The sequence below is a fragment of the Leptonotus elevatus genome, chromosome 12 (assembly GCF_054856555.1).
Source record: "Leptonotus elevatus isolate MCC_2025b chromosome 12, RoL_Lele_1.0, whole genome shotgun sequence".
Classification (NCBI taxonomy): Eukaryota; Metazoa; Chordata; class Actinopteri; order Syngnathiformes; family Syngnathidae; genus Leptonotus; species Leptonotus elevatus.
The window spans coordinates 23,707,881-23,728,658 of NC_141250.1; the positions used below are offsets into that span (position 1 = coordinate 23,707,881).

Consider the following 20,778-nt stretch of genomic DNA (forward strand, 5'->3'; position numbering starts at 1 on the left):
CAATGAAATGAAACGCGATCTGACTGAACCTTACCTGTAATCTTTGTGCCAGCTTTTGCTTCCTGTGGTACTCCAACTCCATGTTCGTTCTCTCCGATAACTCTGAAGTAATAGATGGCTCCTTCCAGCAGGTCTTCCACTTTGTACGTCAATGCATGGCAGTTAGTCGTGACAGAAACCCAGGCCTTTTTACTGGCCTCGCGCTTTTCAACATGGTAGGCCTTCACTGCATCGCCACCATCGTTCTCAGGCGCTTGCCAAGTGAGGGTTGCGGAGTCCCTGGTTACTGCTGAAACTTTGACATTGATTGGGGGCCCGGGAGAGTCAAGCACCTTGACAACTAAGGGTAATGTTGCTTTTCCTAATGGAGATTCAATACTGACACAGTATTCCCCAGAGTCATTTCTTGTTGACTTTTCGATGGTCAGTGACGTGCTGGATTTTGTTGAATCAATTGTTCCTCTCACCTTTAGATCCGTGCCCTCCTTGGCCCATTCCACTGAGGGAACAGGTTTACCATGGAATGGAACATTGAGGGTAAATGCTGTGCCATGCTGAACCACAAGGACTTTGCGCATCTCAATGTCCACATTGAATGCTGGCTCTGCAGTTCTTTCCACTGCTGCAGCCGCATCAGAATAGCGACTGCGCACACTGGTTCCAACTTTGTTTATTGCTTTAACACAGGTTTCATAATCCATGCCAGATTTGAGTCCAGTAATTGTGAACTCCAAACTTTTGGTAAGTGCAATGGCCTCAACCCATTTCTTCAGTTCTTCTGGTGACTCTGGTTCCTCCTCTTCCCCTTCTTCATATTCCTCCTCATCTTCCGCCACCACCGGTACTGGTTTGCGAATGCAGTCCCTGTATTCTACACTATATCCAAGAATAGGAGCACCTCCATTATCAGTAGGTGGTTTCCAAACAATGGACACACTGTCCTTGGTTGAATTCAAAATCTTGGGCTTGGATGGAGGAGCCGGAACAGCCAAGGGATCGACTGCTCTAAATGAAGCGGAGGTTTCACTTGGAGGGCTCAGACCAGCGGCATTTTCAGCATAGACCCTGAACTCATACTCGCAACCCTTACGCAGTTTGGTTGCTACTGTGGTACATTCAGCGACTACATTTTTATTGACACGGATCCAGTGCATGCCGGTCTTCTCCCGGCGCTCGATCACATAGCCTGTGATTGGACTGCCTCCGTCACTTATTGGTTTGCACCACGTGAGGATCATGGAATCTCCAGTAATGTCAGTGACATCAACGTTAAGAGGAGCTGTGGCAAAAGTGTATGGATCAGTGATCTTGACAGCCTCACTCTCCAAAGCCTCACCACTTCCATGCTTGTTAATGGCCAAAACCCTGAAGATATATTCATTGCCCTTCAGCAGTCCTATGACAGTAAAGTATGTTTTGGTGACATCGCCCTTTACTAGTGTCCAGGCCAAGCGGCTGGTCTCACGCTTCTCAACAACATAGTGTGTGATCTCAGCACCGCCGGGCTCCTGGGGTGGACCCCACGACAGAGTGCATTCCTCCCCTGTGAGACCCGTAATCTGCAGAGGTCCTGCAGGGGGGCCTGATTTATCCAGAATGACACAATTTATTGGCATGCTAACGGTCCCAGCAATGTTCCGGAGAGTGAGTACATATTGACCAGAGTCTCTTCTGATGCAGGCTTTAACAGTCACTGAGGTACCAGTATCTGTCGAAGCAACCTGGACTCTTGCTCTATGCACAATCTCACTGCTGTCTTTGCTCCAGGCAATAACAGGTGCAGGGCGGCCTGCGATGTCAGCATGAATCTTCAAAGTTTCTCCTGCTTTCACAAATATTGTCTCTCTGTATTTGACATCCATCATGATGCGTGGCAGCTCTACATCATCCTTGACAGTGATTGGGCCAGTGCTGTCAGACGGTTCACTGAACAATCCTGCGGCGTTCTTAGCAATGACACGGAAGTCATATTGGCTGTCCTCTGTAAGGCCTGTAACATGGTAGTGAGTCTCAGGCACATTGGTGAAATTGCACCTTGTCCAGCGACCTTCTGGAAGATCTCTGCGTTCAATGATGTAGCCAGACACCTTGGCACCACCATCATACTCTGGTTTGTCCCAAGACAAGGACACAGATGTTCTGCTAACAGCAGTGATAACGGGGGCTCCTGGAGGATCACATGGATCTCTTGCCGCTACCGCTTCGGAGGCCTTGCTGCATTTACCGATGCCAGCAATATTTTCAGCATAGACACGGTATTCATACATCATACCCTCTTCTATTCCACTGACTTTGTATTCGGAATCCTTGATCATTACTCTGTTCATCTTGGTCCAAAGAATGCTAGCGCGCTCCTTCCGCTCTAGGTGATAGCCAAGAACGGGACTTCCCCCATCATTGACAGGCTCGTTCCATGTCACCACCATGTAAGACTTGGTAGCAAGCTTAATTGCAGGTGTGGAAGGAGGTCCAGGTTGCTTAAAGTTGTACTGAGCTGTAATTGCAGGAGAATCTAAATGTGCACTCTTTCCATAACGGTTGACTGCATAGATGCGGAATTGGTATTCTGCTCCGTGCATCAGGCGGCCGGCTGTGTAAGCGGTTCTGGCCACACTGCTTGCAGCCATTTGCCACTCTTGTGTATTGGTATCTCTCTTCTCAACGATATAGTTACTTATGGAGCAGCCGCCATTGTATTCTGGTGGTGACCAGGAAAGTGTGATGCTGTCAGAGGTCACAGCGTCCACCTTAATTCTCGTCGGTGGACTTGCTTTATCCAGCACAACTACGCTTAGATGTGACGTTACTGTTCCTGCAGTATTGGCCAGGGTGATCTCATACTTTCCAACATGCTCCCTAGCAGCCTGCTTAATGAGAATCTTGGATGAGGTCGCCGTGTTTAAAATTGTAACCGAAGAAGTTTGCTTCACGGGAAGACCATCCCTCTTCCATGAGACGACAGGCTTAGGTCTGCCTCTCACTGGAACCTCAACAGTCAGGTCATCTCCGGCCTTCACGCTGTATGTTGTGAATAACAAGTTGACAGATGGCTCAATTGCCACATCCTTTGCAAGTACGGGCAAACCAAGCTCCTTGGGGTCACTCTTTCCCTTCTCGTTGATTGCAACAACTCTGAATAGGTAGCTTTCGTTGGGAGTCAGGTTTGGAATAGTTGCCTCTAGCACCTTGACTGTGCTAGCAGTACCCCATTTTTCACCACGCTTGGGCTTGAAATCCACGTTGTAGCAGATTACTTTACTACCACCATCGTGTGCAGGTTTGTCCCATGAGAGTGAAACGCTGGTTTTAGTCACATCAACAAGAGTTACATTGCTTGGTGGCAGGGGCACCTCAGACACTTTAATTTCTTTTGTTTCAACCATAAGTCCTTGGCCATACTTATTAACAGCACAAACCCTGAAGTAGAAAATGCCACCCTCGGGCAACTCTTCAATCTTGAATGTGTTGGCTGTGCAGTTGCTGGTTACAGTAGTGTAGGCCTTCCGGACAGACTCTCTCTTCTCAACGATGTAGTTGGTGATTTTAGACCCACCGTCGGTGAGCGGCGTATCCCAAACAAGCGTTACGGAATCCTTTTTGAGATCCTTCACAGTGCAGTTCTGCGGTGCACTTGGCGTATCCAAAATTCTCACGGAGACAATTGCAGACTTTGAACCACTGCTGTTCTCCAAGGTGAGTGAGTATTTGCCACTGTCCCAGCGGTTAACATTGTCAATTACAATCATGGTGTACGAGCTGGTGGTGTCAATTGCAGCCCGATCTGTGAGAGTACCATCAAGTTTTTCCCATTTTACAGCAGGTTCTGGCCTTCCTCTGATGGTTACAAACAGACGCAAAGTACCACCAGCACGTACAGACACCACCTTTCTGAGGTCAGCATCAAGCTCAATCTCCGGTGCTTCGACCCTGTCCATAGCAACCACCGTGCCGTGGACATAACCAGCCTCACCCACTCCCTCTGAGTTGATGGCGCAGACACGGAACTGATATTCCTCAGATTCTTTTAAATCCTGGACGGTAAGTTTAGTAGCCTGGATGCCAGAAGGTGGCGTGCACATAGCCCACTCTTTTTCGACCGGTGTGTCTACTGCCGGGGCGACTTCTACCTCCTCTGTCGATTGTGGTACTGGTGTATACTCTCGCATTTCAACTATGTAGCCCTTGATATAGGCGCCACCATCAAATTCAGGCTTGCCCCAGGAAAGAGAGACGGAGGACTTTGTGTAGTCAAGTACCTTGGGATGTTGTGGGGGTCCTGGGGGTAGTGTGGCATCACAGGCTCTATAAAGTAGGGACACTTCACTGGAGTCTCCCATTCCAGCCTCATTCTCAGCTGCAACGCGGAACTCGTAAAAGTGATCAGTCATCAGTCCTGTCACTTTGAGGTGAGTGTCTGTCAGTTTTTGTCTGTTACACGTTGTCCATCGGACACTGTCCTTGTCACGTTTTTCTAGGCGATAGCCTTCAATATCTGCCCCACCAGTCTCTTCTGGAGCTGACCACGACAGAACTATTGAATCTTTCGTGATCTGACTTCCCTCTGGTGTTCCAGGAGCACTAGGGGGTTTGTATGGATTGCGTGCAATGATGGGCTCACTCTCAAGATAATCACCAATACCGTATTTGTTAACAGCCCTGACTCGTAAAATGTATTCATTCCCTGCGAGCAGGTTTGTTAGGTTGTAATACAGACTCTGGATATTGGCAGCGGCCACTGTCCAGGATAAGCTGCTGGTCTCCCGCTTCTCCATGATATAGTGAGTGATATTAGCACCTCCGTCCAGGGATGGCTCTGACCAGGCGAGGTTGCATCTGTCAGCCATGATTCCCGTTACTTTCAAGGGTCCTGTGGGGTTTCCTGGTTTGTCAAGGACTTTGACTGTGATTGGGAAGACTTTTGTTCCACCCAGGTTTTTGAGCACAAGTTCATAGTGCCCACTGTCCAATTTGGTCACATCCTTGATATTCATGGCAGCACATTTGAGAGTATTTTTCACTTCAATGCGCAGAGCTTTGTCCATTTCCTTGCCTTCCTTGAGCCAGACCACATCAGGAAGTGGTTTCCCGTAGATGTCAGCATCAAGAGTTAAATGTTCTCCAGCATTGACAACAATAACGTCCTTGTACTTGGGGTCCATTGAGGCCCTTGGTGGCTCTATTTCATCAGTAGCAGTTATAGGTCCAGAGCTGTCAGAGGGCTCGCTGAAGACGCCAGCTGCATTTCTGGCAATAACCCTGAATTCGTATTGCTCGTTTTCTGTCAGACCGCTGATCTTATATTCAGTCTCCATGATATTCGTAAAGTTTTCTCTGACCCAACGTTTATCGGGGGAGGCAAGGTCTTTCTTTTCAACAATATAGCCATTGACTTTGCTGCCACCATCATACTGAGGCTTTGTCCAACTGATCTTGATGAAGTTTTTAGAAATGGTGACAGTCTCTGGAGCACCAGGCGGGTCACATGGATCACGAGCAACAAAAGACTCAGAGACTTTACTGCATCTGCCGACGCCAACAATATTTTCAGCATAAACCCTAAACTCGTATCCAATCCCTTCTTCAAGATTACAGATCTTGAACTGAGTATCAGTGATAAGTGTTTTGTTCAGTTTGTTCCACAGGATACTGCTCCTCTCGTTGCTCTCCAGATGGTATCCGATAACGGCACTTCCACCGTCATTGACTGGCTCATTCCATTCAATGATCATCATCTCCTTAGTTGCAGATTTGACATATGGTGTTCCAGGGGGGCCTGGTGGCTTGTATGGGTACTGGACAACAATAGCCTTAGAGTCTAGAGGAGGGCCTTTTCCATATCTGTTTTCAGCAATGACCCTGAACTGGTATTCCACACCTGTCGTCAGCTTGGTCACTTTGAAAGCCGTCCTAGCGAGCTGTGTGATGACTGATTGCCACGTATTGCCTGTGCTCTCTCGCTTTTCTACGATATAATGCTTCACCTGGCATCCGCCTTTGTACTCTGGAGGTTCCCATGAGAGGTGGACAAAGGTGTTGCTCACCTCAACAACTTTCAGTGGACCGCTTGGTGGACCAGGCTTGTCGAGAATAATGATGTCCATGTTCTCAGTAAATGTGCCCACAGTATTGCTCGCTGTAACTGAATACTTTCCAAAGTCCACCTTGCACGCCTCAGTTATCTGAATCCCGGTTGTTGTAAGAGTATTCACCACGTTGACTCTGGAGGTCACCTTCAGGAGCTGACCATCCTTTGTCCAGTTGACTTTAGGTTTGGGCCTGCCAAGTACAGGGAACGTCAAGGTCAGATCTTTTCCCGCTAACACACTGTAAGTGTTGAACTGCATCTTAATGCTTGGATCCAAGCTCATGTCACTGGCAACAACGGGTGCCGCAAGTGCCTTTGGCTCACTCTTTCCCTTCTCATTATAAGCAATAATACGGAACAGATATTCCGTACCACTGGTAAGGCCTGTGACAGTGCCCTCGCATGTCTTTGTGTTTGTGGCAACACCCCACTTATCCGTACCCTTGGGCTGCATCTCAATGAGGTAGCCACCAATCCTGCTACCGCCGTCATGCTCGGGTTTTTCCCAGGCCAGTGACACACTGGCTTTGGTGACATCGACGAGAGAGATGTTTCCGACAGGAAGCGGTACTTCGGACGCCTTTGACGCCGTCTTTGTTTCAATTGCCTGGCCAACGCCATACTCATTCTCGGCCATGACTCTGAAGTAATACATAGCACCCTCAATCAAGTTCTCAACCTTGAATGTTGTCTTTGTACATTTGGTCGAAACATTTGCATAAGCCTTCCTGGTTGACTCACGCTTGTCAATGACATAGTTCTTAATTTTAGAACCTCCATCGATTAGTGGCGCTTCCCAGACAAGAGTGACTGAGTCCTTCCGAACATCTTTCACTACAAGGTTCTGCGGGGCTCCTGGTGTATCAAGGACTTTAACAGTAACAAACTCAGACACAGACCCACTGCTGTTGGTCAGGGTTAGAGTGTATTTTCCTGAATCACATCTGTCACAAGAGTCAATGGACAGCTGTGTGAAGATGAGACTCTTTTCAACCAGTGCCTTTTCAGTTAGATTTGTCTCATCCTTAAGCCACTTAATCTCAGGTGTTGGTCTGCCCTTGAATGGAATACGGATCCTAACCGATCCGCCGGCCTTCACAGATATTCCCTTCCTCAGCTCAGAATCCAAGAGGATTTGTGGTGGCTCTTGCCTTTCTTCTGATTTGGCAGTTCCCAAGAGAATGGCGGGCTCACCAACTCCAAGTTTGTTCAGAGCGCACACCTGGATCTTATATTCCTGACCCTCTGTCAGTCTGGGGATCTCATATTTGTTAACACGCAAGCCGGTGGGGGGAGTAACCATGGTCCATTCTTCTTCCTCAGCCTTGCAGACTTCAACAATATATCCTTGAATGGTGCTACCACCGTCAGACAGCGGCTTGCCCCATGACACCGTGATAGAGCTCCGTGTGGAGTCAACGACGTTGACATATGCAGGGGACCCAGGTTTGTACTTTGGATTGCAGGCCTTGTAGTAAGAGCTCGGTAGACTGTGCTCTCCCAAGCCCACAACGTTCTCAGCAGCCACTCTGAACTCGTACTCGTGCCCGGTGGTTAGGCCCGTTACTCTGAAGGAAAGGTCAGTGACATTCTGTCTGTTGCATCTGGTCCATTTAATTCCCGCTCTGTCCTTCTTTTCAACAACGTAATTTGAAATTTCACTGCCACCGTCAGACTCTGGGGCAGTCCAAGTGACAGTCATGCTATCTTGAGTAATGTTGGTTACATCTTCAATGTGAGGCGGAACAGGAAGAACAAAAGGAGTCTTCATAACCACTGCACCAGACTCCAGGGGGCTGCTCATTCCATAATTGTTGACCGCCGTAACACGGAACATGTACTCATTGCCTTCCAACAAGTTGGTGACTTTGTAACATGTGGTGGCGCAGCTGGAAGAAACTACAGTCCAAGCAAGACGGCTAGTCTCTCTTCTTTCAATGATGTAATGCGTAATGGGATTTCCGCCATCGTGTAAAGGAGCTCCCCACACTAATGAGCATCTATCCTCAGCTACCCCAGCGACGTAAAGGGGTCCCACGCAGGGGCTGGGTCTGTCCAAGACCACCACTTTGAATGGCACAGTTTCAGTGCCTGCCTCATTTGTTAGCTGGAGCGTGTACATTCCGCTGTCAATTCTCACAGAGTCCTTAATGACTATCAGTGCATGATTTTCCGTATTTTTTAACTCAAGCCTGAGTGTATTTTCAATTGGAACATCATCCTTGAACCACTGCATTGCTGGCAGTGGTTTGCCACGAACATCTGCATCCAGTTTGAACGTCTCCCCAGCATTGACGACAATGGTCTTGGTGAATGCAGGGTCAACGGAGAATTTGGGCGCCTCGATCCTGTCGCTCGCAGTGACTGGTCCACTGTTGTACGATGGCTTGCTGATGGTGCCGACGGCATTTTTGGCCAAGACTCTAAAGTCATACTGGGAATTTTCCGTTAGGCCAGTGGCAGTGAACTGGGTCTCAATCACATTAGTGAAGTTTGCCTTCACCCAACGGCCTTCCGGCAAGTCACGCCTTTCCACAAGGTAGCCAGTTATTTTACTGCCACCATCATATTCCGGTTTAGTCCACTGGATAACAATGGTCTCTTTGGTCACATGGATAGCTTCTGGTGTACCAGGAGGATCGCATGGGTCTCTGGCCACGCAACCCTCTGAAACCTTACTGCACCGTCCAATGCCGACAATATTTTCAGCGTACACCCGGTATTCATATTCAATGCCTTCCTCTAAGGGGTGGCTCTTGTAATTTGGCTCATGAATGAGTGTCTTGTTTATTTTGACCCACAGAATACTATTCCTCTCCTTTCTCTCGAGATGGTAGCCGAGGACCGGACTGCCTCCGTCCAAGATGGGTTCATGCCACTCCACCATCTGGTGATCTCTTGAGAGTGAGGAGATGAAAGGCGTGCCTGGTGGGCCAGGTTCTCTGTATGGGTACTGAGCGACAACAGCAGATGAATCGAGGCCATGACTCTTCCCGTAGCGGTTCTGAGCAATGATCCTGAACTGGTACTCGGCTCCAGGCTTCAGTCTGGGCACTTTGATTGTGGTTCTGGCACAGTTATTATTGACATTTTCCCACGTTGTTGATACAGTATCCCTTTTTTGCACAATGTAGTTTGAAATCTGACAACCACCATTGTGTTTTGGTGGATCCCATGAAATAGTCACACTCTGTGTTGTGATTTCATCAAATCTCACTGGGCCAGATGGGGGTCCAGGCTTGTCAAGTACTATGACTTCAATAGTCGCTTCTTTCTTCCCAGCACAGTTAGCGGCAGTAACGCTGTACATGCCGCCATCGTCACCTGCTGCCTTCTTAATGCTCAGACTTGTATGAGTCTGGGCGTTATGAATGTTCACTCGGGTTGTGAACTTCAGAGGCGCTCCATCTTTGGTCCAAGCCATTGTTGGTTTGGGGCGTCCAAAGATTGGCACTTCAATTATTAGATCTTTACCAACATGGACACTGTAGCTGCTAAAAGTCGGTCGAACATCGGGCTCAAACATCAAGTTCTTCGTAATGACATGGCCAGAAAGGACTCTGGGGTCACTTTTCCCCTTGTCATTTATTGCTGTAACTCGGAACAGGTATTCCGCCCCTGGGTTCAGATTGGAAACGGTTGTCTCCATTGTTTTGTATGTGTTAACACCAGACCACTTCTCTTGGCCTTTAAGCTGTACCTCAAGCAAGTACTGGATGACTCTGCTGCCGCCATCATATTCTGGATGTTCCCAGGCCAAAGAGATGCTCATATTTGTTTGATCTGTAACAGTCAAGCTCCTGGGAGCCTGCGGCACTTCTGAGACTTTAAGTGGGTCAACAGTTACTGCGGGCAGACCAATACCGTGTGCATTCTCAGCAAGAACTCTGAAATAATAACTGCAACCCTCCTGGAGTGGCTCAATCTTCCATGAAAGAGCATGGCAATTTGTTACCACAGCAGCATATGTTTTGCGGGTACTCTCTCTCTTTTCTACAATATAGTTTTTGATTTTGGAACCACCGTCTAAAAGCGGTACTTCCCAAGCAAGTGTCACGGACTGATTTGTAATTTCTTTCACTGTCAGATTTACAGGAGCGCTCGGTGTATCGAGAACTCGAACGACAACAAATGCAGATTTGGTTCCACTCGAATTCTCAGCGGTGATGGTGTATTTCCCACTATCAACTCTGCTCATCTGGTCAATCACGAGGGCCGTGTAACTGCTGGTCACTTCAACTTGAGCCTTCTCCTTAAGTGGAGCACCATCTTTGTCCCACTTGATGCTAGGAGTGGGTCTTCCCTTGATTGGAATAAAGAGTCGAAGTGAAAGTCCAGCCTTAATTGTCACAATCTTTCTCAGTTCTGGGTCAATGTCAAGGTCCGGTTCGTCTGCTCTGTCCTGGGCAACCACTGCTCCAGCAACATCGGCATGCTCGCCAACCCCAACCTTGTTGCAAGCACACACTCTAAATTTGTAAGCTTGATTTTCTTTCAGGTTTACAACCTCAAACTTTGTCTTCTTGACACCCGTTGGTGGTGTGCACATGATCCAATCCTCTGCAGGTGCATCTGTGGAAGGCACCTCTGCAGCCGGGGCTTCAATCTGTGCTTCACCAGCTACGACTTGCTGGGTGGAAGTGCAGCACTCGATGATGTATCCCTGGATCTCTGAGCCACCGTCACAGATAGGCTTGCTCCATGACAAAAATACTGAAGATCTGGTTGTGTCTGTAACTCTCGGGTTCTGTGGCGGACCAGGCCTGAAGACAGGGTCGAGGGCTTTGTAGTATACTGTTGGAGAAGTAGGCTCACCAACACCCACAGAGTTCTCTGCTGCAACCCTGAATTCATAACTGTGCCTTTCCAGGAGACCTGTGACCTTGAAAGTCAAGTCTAACACGGCTTGCCTGTTGCATCTCGTCCACCGTACACCTTCTTTGTCATGCTTTTCAATGATATATGTGGTGATAGGACTGCCTCCATTCTCAGTGGGAGCCTCCCATGTGAGCACCATTGAGTCCTTTTTAACATCTGTGATCTCCAAGCCTTTGGGTGATCCAGGGGTTGTGTAAGGATCTTTAATTATGACCGGCTCGGATGCAAGTGGTGCACTACTACCAAACTCATTTACAGCGTGGACTCTGAAGATGTACTCATTGCCTTCCAGGAGCTTTGTCACCTTGTGGCTGGTGTTTGGCACTTTTTGATCCACAATAGTCCAGACCAGTCTACTGGTTTCCCTCCTCTCCACGATGTAGTGAGATATTTTGCTACCGCCGTCTTGTATCGGTGCTCGCCATGAAAGACAGCATTGGTCTTTTGTTATATCTGTTACAGTAAGAGGTCCTTGTGGTTCTCCAGGTTTATCCAGAACGACCACATTCACCTGTAAAGCCTTTTCTCCTCCTGGATTTTTCAGCAGCAGAGTATAGGCACCTCCGTCAGAAAGTTTAGCTTCTTTAACAGTGACACAAGCATGGGTCGCTGTGTTCTTAATCTCTCTGTGGATCGTGTTTCCCAACTCCTGCTCTCCTTTCAGCCAAGTGATGGAGGGCAATGGCTTGCCATGGACGTCTGCATCAATCTTAAAATTGTCTCCTGCTCTTACCACAATGGTCTGCGTGTACTCGGGGTCAATGCTGATACGAGGGGGCTCAATCTCATCCCTGGCGGTGATGGGGCCAGTGCTGTATGACGGGAGACTGAAGACACCAGAAGCATTTCTCGCAATAACGCGGAACTCGTACTGTTTATCCTGCACGAGTCCAGTTGCAGCATATTCAGTCTCTATGACATTAGTGAAGTTAGACTTCAACCAACGACCTTCGGGGAGCTCCTTCTTTTCCACCGTGTAGCCTGTAATTTTGGCACCACCATCGTACTCTGGCTTTGTCCAAGTGATGTGAACCGAATCCCTCGTAATCCTGGTTGCCTCAGGTGTACCTGGAGGGTCACAAGGATCTCTGGCGATGTGACCTTCGGACACTTTGCTGACTTTGCCAGTGCCCACAATGTTTTCAGCATAAACTCTGTACTCATATTCCATTCCTGGTTCTAGGCCCGTGGTCTTGAAGGTTTGGTCTTTAATAAGAGATTTGTTCAGTTTGACCCAGAGGATGCTGGTTCTTTCCTTGCGCTCCAGATGGTAGCCCAAGATGGCACTGCCTCCATCATTTACAGGTTCATTCCATGCCACCACCATGCTGTCCTTTGTGCATGCGGCAATGGAGGGTGTTCCTGGTGGTCCTGGAAGCTTGTATGGATACTGAGCTACAATAGACTCTGATTGAAGAACCGGGCCTTTCCCATATCTGTTTTCCGCTGTGATTCTAAATTGATATTCTGAGCCAGTCTTCAATCGGCCTGCTTTGACTTTGGTCCTTGCAAGTTTTGGCGACACAATCATCCAGGTAGTTGTGGACGTGTCTCTCTTTTCCACAATGTAATTTTGGATTGGGCATCCGCCGTCATACTCTGGTGGGTTCCAGGAAATGACCACACTGTCAGAAGTGACCTCTTCAACCTTAACTGGACCACCTGGCTGACCAGGTTTGTCTAGTACAACAATGCTGATGTCTGCCGTTGCCTCCCCCGCTGTGTTGCCAACTGTAACGTGATATTGGCCAAAGTCATCTTTGGAAGCCTCTTTTATGCTGAGGTTCAACATTGCTTCTGTTGCACCAAAGTTTACTCTGGTTGTTCTTTTAAGTGGCTGCCCATCTTTGAGCCAGGAGACGGCTGCTTTGGGACGGGCGACATACTGAACCTCGACTGTCAGGTCTTCCCCTGCCAACACACTGTATGTGTTGAACAACATTTTGACAGCGGGTGCAATGACAAGATCTTTCACAATAACAGGCACGCCTATTTGACGAGGGTCACTCGTTCCCTTCTCGTTTCTTGCTGCGACACGGAACATGTATTCTTCACCTGCGTTGAGGCCACCAACGGTAGCTTCTGTTTCTTTTACGATCACAGCCTGTGTCCATTTATCTACACCTTTAGGTTGGACTTCCACAACGTAACAGCCGACTCTACTTCCACCATCATGCTCTGGCTTCTCCCACGAGAGTGTGACACTATTCTTAGTAACGTCTTTTAGACAGATTTTGCCAGGAGGTTGTGGTTTCTCAGACACTTTAATTGATTCGCCAGTCTCAATGGGCAGGCCAATGCCATATTCGTTCTCTGCCAAAACTCTGAAGTAATAGTTGCATCCTTCGAGGAGCTGCTCGACAATAAAGGTAGTGTGATGGCACATGGTGCTGACTGTGGCGTAAGCCTTTCTTGTGGACTCACGCTTTTCAACAATGTAGTTTTTAATCTTAACTCCACCATCGTTTGCTGGTGGATCCCAAGTTAGAATGACAGACTGATTTGTTACACCGGCAATTTTCAGATTCTGTGGAGAACTTGGAGTGTCGAGTACCCTGACTTGGACTGTCGCTGTCTTAGAGCCAGAACTGTTCTCAACTGTGAGGTTATACTTTCCGGTGTCAAATCTGTTGACATTTCCAATGACAAGGGATGTGTATGACGTTGTGGTGTCAATAGTGGCTCTCTCGACAGGTTCATCGTCCTCCTTGGTCCACTTTGCCTGGGGAGCAGGTCTGCCTCTGATAGGAACAAACAGTCTAAGTGTGCAGCAAGCTCGCAGAGTGACCACCTTGCAGAGTTCTGCGTCCAAATCAAGCTCTGGGGGCAGGAGTCTGTCCTCAGCCTTGGCGTTGCCAGGTATGGATGTAGGCTCGCCAATTCCTTCGCCATTAATAGCAGAGATGTTGATTTTATACTCCTGACCCTCCGTCAGATTGACAATTGTGAACGAGGCAGCAAGTAGGCCTTCTTTGGGGGTCACAATTGTCCACTCCTCCTCCTCCTCCTTGTCAGATGGAATGCAGTACTCAACAATATAACCAGTGATGTCAGAGCCTCCGTCATAGGCCGGTTTGTTCCAGGCCGCAGTAATAGATGACTTGGTCGTGTCCAGGATTCTGGGGTTGCATGGAGGGCCTGGTTTGTACAATGCGTCGCTGGCCTTATAGAATGCACTGGAGAGGCTTGGTGCACTGAGACCAGCAGAATTCTCCGCAATGATCCTGAATTCATATTCATGTCCAACAACAAGACCTGTTGCCTTGAATTGCAGATCTTTGACTTTCCTCTTGTTGCACTTGACCCAGCGGAGGCCTACCCGGTCTTTCCTTTCAATGTTGTAGTTTGTGATTGGTGTTCCACCATCACTCTTTGGCACCTGCCACATAACGACCATTGAATCCTTGGTGACAGCAGTGACCTCAGGATTCTCAGGCACATCCGGAACCTTGTATGGATTATCGGCAATAATGGGCTCTGAATCAAGAGGTTCACCATTTCCATATTTGTTGACCGCCATAACTCTGAAGATGTACTCATTTCCTTTAAGAAGCTTAGTCACCTTGTATTCGGTAACCTGCAGGTCTGAAGCAACATTGGTCCAAACGAGTCTGCTTGATTCCCGCTTCTCAATGATGTATCCTTCAATCTTGGCACCACCGTCATCTAGAGGCGGGGCCCATTTCAGTAAACAATTGTCAGCTGTGACATTTGACACCGCAAGAGGTCCAACTGGTGGTCCGGGTCTATCCAGTACTTTCACTCTAAAGATGTGCTTGGAGAAGCCCCCAACATTTGTGGCAGTCAAAACAAATTCTCCTCCATCAGATCTGATGGAGTCTTTGTTGCTTAGTGTAGTTGTCAGTTCATTGAACTTAACGTCCAGTTTCAAAGTGTTCTCAACCTCTTTCTCATTCTTGGTCCAAACCATGGATGGGGTCGGTTGACCCGCGATGTCAGCTTCAAGCTTGAAGGACTCTCCTGCCTTCAGCAGAAGCACATCCTTAAAGATGGCATCCACCATGATGCGCGGCTCAATGATGCTATCCTTGCATGCAATGGGGTCCGAGGGGTCAGATGGTGCACTCACAGCTCCTGCAGAGTTTCTTGCCATGACACGGAACTCATAAGATACATCTTGAGTCAAGCCGCTCACGGTGAATGTTGTCTCGATTATGTTAGTGAAGTTTGCTCTGATCCATCGACCAGCAGGGAGTTCTTTCTTCTCCACCATGTAGCCAGTGATTTTGAATCCGCCATCATACTTGGGCTTTGACCACTTAATGGTGATAACATTTTTTGTAACAAAAACAGGCACAGGCTGACCTGGGGGATCCACAGGGTCCAAGGCCAATATTGCTTCGGAAGCTTTGCTGGGCTTTCCAATTCCAGCCATGTTTTCTGCCGTAACGCGGAATTCATAGGCGGCTCCATCTTCAAGCCCGCTAGATTTCAGCACATTTCCTTTCACAAGACCCTTGCTGATTTTTTGCCACATGATGCTACTTCGTTCTTTTCTCTCAACGTGGTATCCAATGACTTCATTTCCACCATCAGACACAGGTTCATTCCAGCCAATTGTTATGGATTCTTTGGTGAACGCCACAACGTAGGGTGTACCAGGCGGCCCGGGAACTTTGAATGGATATGCAGCCACTACTGACTCCGAGGTTATGGGAGGTCCTACGCCATATCGGTTCTTTGCCTTGACTCTGAACTGGTACTCCGAGCCAGTCGTTAAACGTGTGGCTTTAAACATGGTGCGAATGGCCGTGGAAGTTAGCTCTGTCCAGGTCTGGGTGGTGGTGTCTCTGATCTCAACCACGTAATTGTTAATTGGAACACCCCCATCGTTCTCTGGAGCATCCCATGCAAAAATACAGTAGTTGCGCGAGGTTTCAGTAATTGTAATGGGTCCTTTGGGTGGCCCTGGTACATCGTGCACTCTGACAAAGATGTTTTCAGTCACAGAACCAACAATGTTTTTTCCGGTCATGGTGTACACTCCGCTGTCTGCTCTGATGCATTCATTGATGGTGAGGATAACAGTCGCAGGAGTCGTCTCCACGTTAGTCCTCTGGGTGAGCTTCAAGGCAGTTCCATCCTTCTGCCATGTGACCACCGGTCGGGGGCGCCCCATCACAGGAATTTCAACCTTGATGTCGTCTCCGGCTTTAGCAATGACAGTAGACTGACATACACCACGCAGGTCAAACTCTGGCAGGGAGGTCGAATCCTTGACAACAATAGGCTTGCTCTCGCGTGGACCACTTCTTCCGGAGTGGTTGACTGCCATCACACGGAAGGTGTATTCTTCATTCTCATTGAGATTCTTCACAGTGAAGTCTATGTTCTTGAGGCTTGTTACATGGGCCCATTGATCAGTTCCTCTCTTCTGGGCTTCAAGGACATATCCCGTCAGCCTGCTTCCACCGTCATGCTTGGGTTTGGTCCAAGCCAGGCTCACACTGTTCTTGGTGATATCAGTTGGGATTATGCTTTCGGGAGGACTTGGTGCCTGGGAGGCACGAATAGGTTCTGGAGTTTCAACTGCTTCACCAACACCAAATTCGTTCTCAGCAGACACCCTGAAGTAGTACTCGCAGCCTTCGCCCAGATCACCGATCTTGACTGAAGTTGTTGGACAGTTTGCAACAACGGTGGCAAAAGCCTTGCGTGTTGATTCTCTCTTCTCAATAATGTAATTTGTGATCTTGGCACCACCATCGATGAGAGGCATCTCCCACCGAAGGACAATTGATTCTTTATCTATTTGGACTGGTTTTAGGTTGAGAGGTGGCCCGGGTGAATCGAGAACCCTCACATGAATATTTGCTGTCTTTTTCCCAGCAGCATTTTCGAGGGTAAGCTCGTATTTACCGCCATCGATTCGTGCGCTTTCGGGAATGATCAGCATCGTAAATGACTCGGTGCTGTCAATGACGGCACGAGGCACAGGACCGCCCTCTTTGGTCCATGTTACTGTCGGCGTAGGACGCCCCTTGATGGGCACAAAGAGGCGAATGGAACAACCGGCTCTGACAACAAGAGTTTTCCTCAGCTCGATGTCCAACTCCAAATCAGGTTCAGCTGCACGCTCCACTACTTCAACCAGTTCCTCAGTTTGAGCGGGTTCACCTGTGCCCTTAGCATTTACTGCACTAATTCTGAAGTGGTATTTGCTCATGTTTTCCAGCCCTGGAACGACAAACTCGGTGATTCTAAGCATAGACTTGGGTGTGTCCTTATTCCACTCTTCTGTTCCTTCTTTTCTGTGCTCGATCACATAGCCAGTGACATCCAGCCCACCATTATCCAGTGGTTTTCCCCAGTTAAGAGTGGCAGTGGTTTTGGTAGTGTCTGTAACCCTTGGATTTACTGGAGGTCCAGGAACATCTGCCAAAAAGCCATAAAGTCTGCTTTTACCACACACATGACACTTTATATTAATATATCATTTTCATAGGCTTTTTTTTTTGGGGGGTAGGGGGATTATTTTTACTCACAAGTAGCAATGATTGTTGTAACTGGCATAGACGGTTCACTTGGTTCTCCAAAGCCAGCTCTGTTCTCAGCAAGAACACGGAACTCGTACTGTAAGCCTTCAGTCAGTCCAGTGACAACGTAGCTGAGCTCGACAACGGGTTTTTTGGAGGCCCTCATCCACCTCATTGCCTTTTTCTCCTTCTTCTCAACACAATAACCAATGATATCACTTCCACCATCTTCAGTGGGTCTTCTCCATGTCACCGTAGCTGAGTGCCCATCAACTTTTTCAACTTCTGGTTTGGATGGTGGACCTGGAGGACCTACAAACATAAAGGTCATAAGGATAAAAAGCACATCATGTTTAGTTTGACTATAACTAAGGGTGTATTCAGACCTGCACTTTTTGGTCTGCTTTAAACGGACCAGAGTTTGTTTCCCGTGCTGATCCGGCCGGACCTGTTGTGTAGGTCTGAATACACACAAACGAATCCTGGTGCGGACCAAACAAGCAGACCGAGACCCATATTTTCAGGTGGTCTCGCTCCGCTTCCAAAAGCACTAGGTGCAGTTCGCTTCGCAGTCTGAATACAAACCACGGCTGAGCCACTCCAACTGCGGGAGATATGCGCCTTTTGGGGCTTAACAAGCCACTGTAGCCAAGCATCGCGGGAGGTGTGGGTGGGGGGTTGGGTTTTTTTTGGGATATTGCCCAGTAGTGGATATTGTGCTTCATTCATTCATAATCAATCAGATTCTGTTTAGCCACGCTGCTGTCAGCATGTTGTGGTGGGGGCGGGGCACGCGGGGCGCAACGCTGCACGCAATCGACGACGGGTTCCAAAATTAGAAACAGCGGCGTGATTACGCAATATAGTCCACTTGCAAAAAGCACAGTCCGCTTTTGCTCCGGACCAAACAAGCGGATTAAAGGACTTTTATGGTCTTAATACACCGTAAATACAGTACATAGAATGCTCTCAGTTGGCTGAACTGATACATACCAAATCTATCGACCATCTTGACAGGCTGAGAGTGAGCTGGCTCACTGTTGCCATACTGGTTCACAGCTGACACTCTGAAGATATACTCGTTGTCCTGGATGAGTTTGGTGGCCACGTAATGACAGTCAATGACCTTCTCTTCCAGAATTGTCCAGAGAAGGCGACTGGTTTCCCTCTTCTCTAGTGTGTAGTACTTGATAGGAGTCCCTCCGTCCTCGGGAGAAGGTGCCCAGGTCAGGGTGACCTTCTCGGATGAGACGCCGCTGCATTCAATGAGACCAGGAGCCGCAGGAACATCCAGCACTTTCACCTTAACCGTTTCCTCCTTCACGCCAAATGGATTGCTTGCTGTGATGATGTAATCCCCGGAGTCCTTCCTAGTGGCGTATTTTATTGACAGAGTGGAGGAGGATGCAGTGGCTTCAATATTAACGATGTCTGAGAGCTTCAAGTACTTTCCCCCTTTAGACCAGCAAGAGGTCGGGGCGGGCTTTCCAAGAATACTTGTGGCAGTCACCACTATGGTCTCCCCAGCTCTGACGGTCACACCGGCCTCCATCACCTGAGCATCAATGATAATGGTTGGTGAAGCTTTTGGAAAAAGAAAAGAAACAGGATTACAAACCACACCACTTTGACTCAGGAAGCAAGTGTGCCAATTGAATCAAACCAAATCACCGTATTCATCGACGCAGATAATAGTATCCGTCTGGTCGGACGGCGGACTAAGGGCACCGGCTGCATTCTTTGCTCGTATCCTGAACTCATATTTGCAGCCCTCCTGGAGATCAGTGACTGTGTATGCGGGTTCCACAACGTTCACACTGTTGGCCTTCACCCAGATCTTAGAAGGAAGGTCACGCCTCTCCACTATGTAACCAGTCAACCTGTGGCCACCGTCAAACTGTGGCTCAGCCCACTGAAGAGTCACGGTGCTTCTGGTGACGCTGATTACGTCTGGTTTGCCGGGAGCATCTGAACGCAAACAGGATCATTCATGTAGCAAAACCAACATTGCCAGTGCTAAATTTCATTGCTCCTCACGTTTGACACACTTACCAATTGGATCAAGGGCAACTTGTGGATCAGTGGGAGGACTTGGTCTGCCAATGCCAGCCAAGTTAATCGCCATTACCCTGAACTCGTACTCAAGGCCTTCAGTCAGCCCGGTCACCTTGTGTTCCTTCATTCGCAAGGCAGTCGGGCTTGACCTCTTCCACAACAAACTATTCCTCTCCTTGAACTCGGCGTGGTAGCCTGTGCATTGTTTTTGTGGTTAGGGAGAGCGTCTTCATAAATGCGATGACATGCAAATAGTAGCGTGTACTTCGCTCACTAACGGCCGTACCTGTGATGGGAGAGCCTCCGGTCTTCCTGGGGTCCGACCAGGCAAGGTAAGCAGAGTCATGGCGCATACTCATGACCTGAGGTGAAGGAGGCGCGTCGGGAACATCTGGAGAAAAGCACAGATGTTGCAATTACGCAGGTGAAAGTTGATGTTCAGGACAAAAAAAAACAAAAAAGCACAAGTTGCTTGCTGACACTTACTGAATGGATGTTTTGCAATCATAGGCTCCGACTTAAGCCCCTCTCCAACGCCATACTTGTTCTCAGCACAGACTCTGAAAATATATTCTGTGCCCTCGTGGAGACCAGTTACCCTCATGGTGTTCTTGTCTACCGTGGAAGAAACAGTCACCCACATATTGGTGATAGAGTCCCTCTTCTCTAGAATGTAGTTTGTGATGTCTGAGCCACCGTCATCTTTTGGTGCCGCCCACTTCAATGTGGCACCATCAGCAGTTACGTCCTTGAACTTAATAGGTCCTACAGGGATGCCAGGCTTTCCCACCACCCTGAAAGAAAAATCTGGTTGTCACCGGACAGACCACAAAAGCAGGACAATGCATCCATGAAGGCATCTGATTGCAACCTGATGAAAATTGTGGACTCTTTGCTGCCAGCACTATTCCTCAGGGTGATTGTGTATTTTGAAGCATCACTCCTCTGGCAATCCCTGATCAGTAGAGTGGTGTTGACTACAGAGGATTCTGCACAAACACGTCCAGTGTCTGTCAAGTCTTCATCCTCTCCCTTTTTCCAGGTCACCTTGGGTGTTGGTTTGCCCATGATTGGAATCTTCAGACGCACTGTACTGCCCTCTTTGGCAACGTAACACATGTCAGGAAGATCCCTCAAGTCACAAGTGGGGAGAACTGTGAAAACGAGTGTCACAACACATGAAAATCACAAGATACAAATCCAAGCAAGGAGTGTTGATAAGGGAACCACAGGAACAATAATCCCATGTGAATATTTCTGCTT

General features: G+C 48.3%; 1 protein-coding gene across 1 annotated transcript in view; it reads right to left on the minus strand.

Annotated features, from left to right (window-relative positions):
- ttn.1 (titin, tandem duplicate 1) overlaps positions 1-20,778 on the minus strand; it is a 147,736-nt gene that overhangs the window by 26,374 nt on the left and 100,584 nt on the right. Inside the window, exons 163-170 of the mRNA XM_086091313.1 lie at positions 20,387-20,669; positions 20,002-20,309; positions 19,802-19,906; positions 19,513-19,710; positions 19,132-19,428; positions 18,454-19,044; positions 17,470-17,772; positions 35-17,359 (exon numbers count right to left, since the gene is read on the minus strand). Of these exons, the coding sequence (XP_085947439.1) occupies positions 35-17,359; positions 17,470-17,772; positions 18,454-19,044; positions 19,132-19,428; positions 19,513-19,710; positions 19,802-19,906; positions 20,002-20,309; positions 20,387-20,669 (19,410 nt within the window). The remainder of the gene's footprint in view (positions 1-34; positions 17,360-17,469; positions 17,773-18,453; positions 19,045-19,131; positions 19,429-19,512; positions 19,711-19,801; positions 19,907-20,001; positions 20,310-20,386; positions 20,670-20,778) is intronic.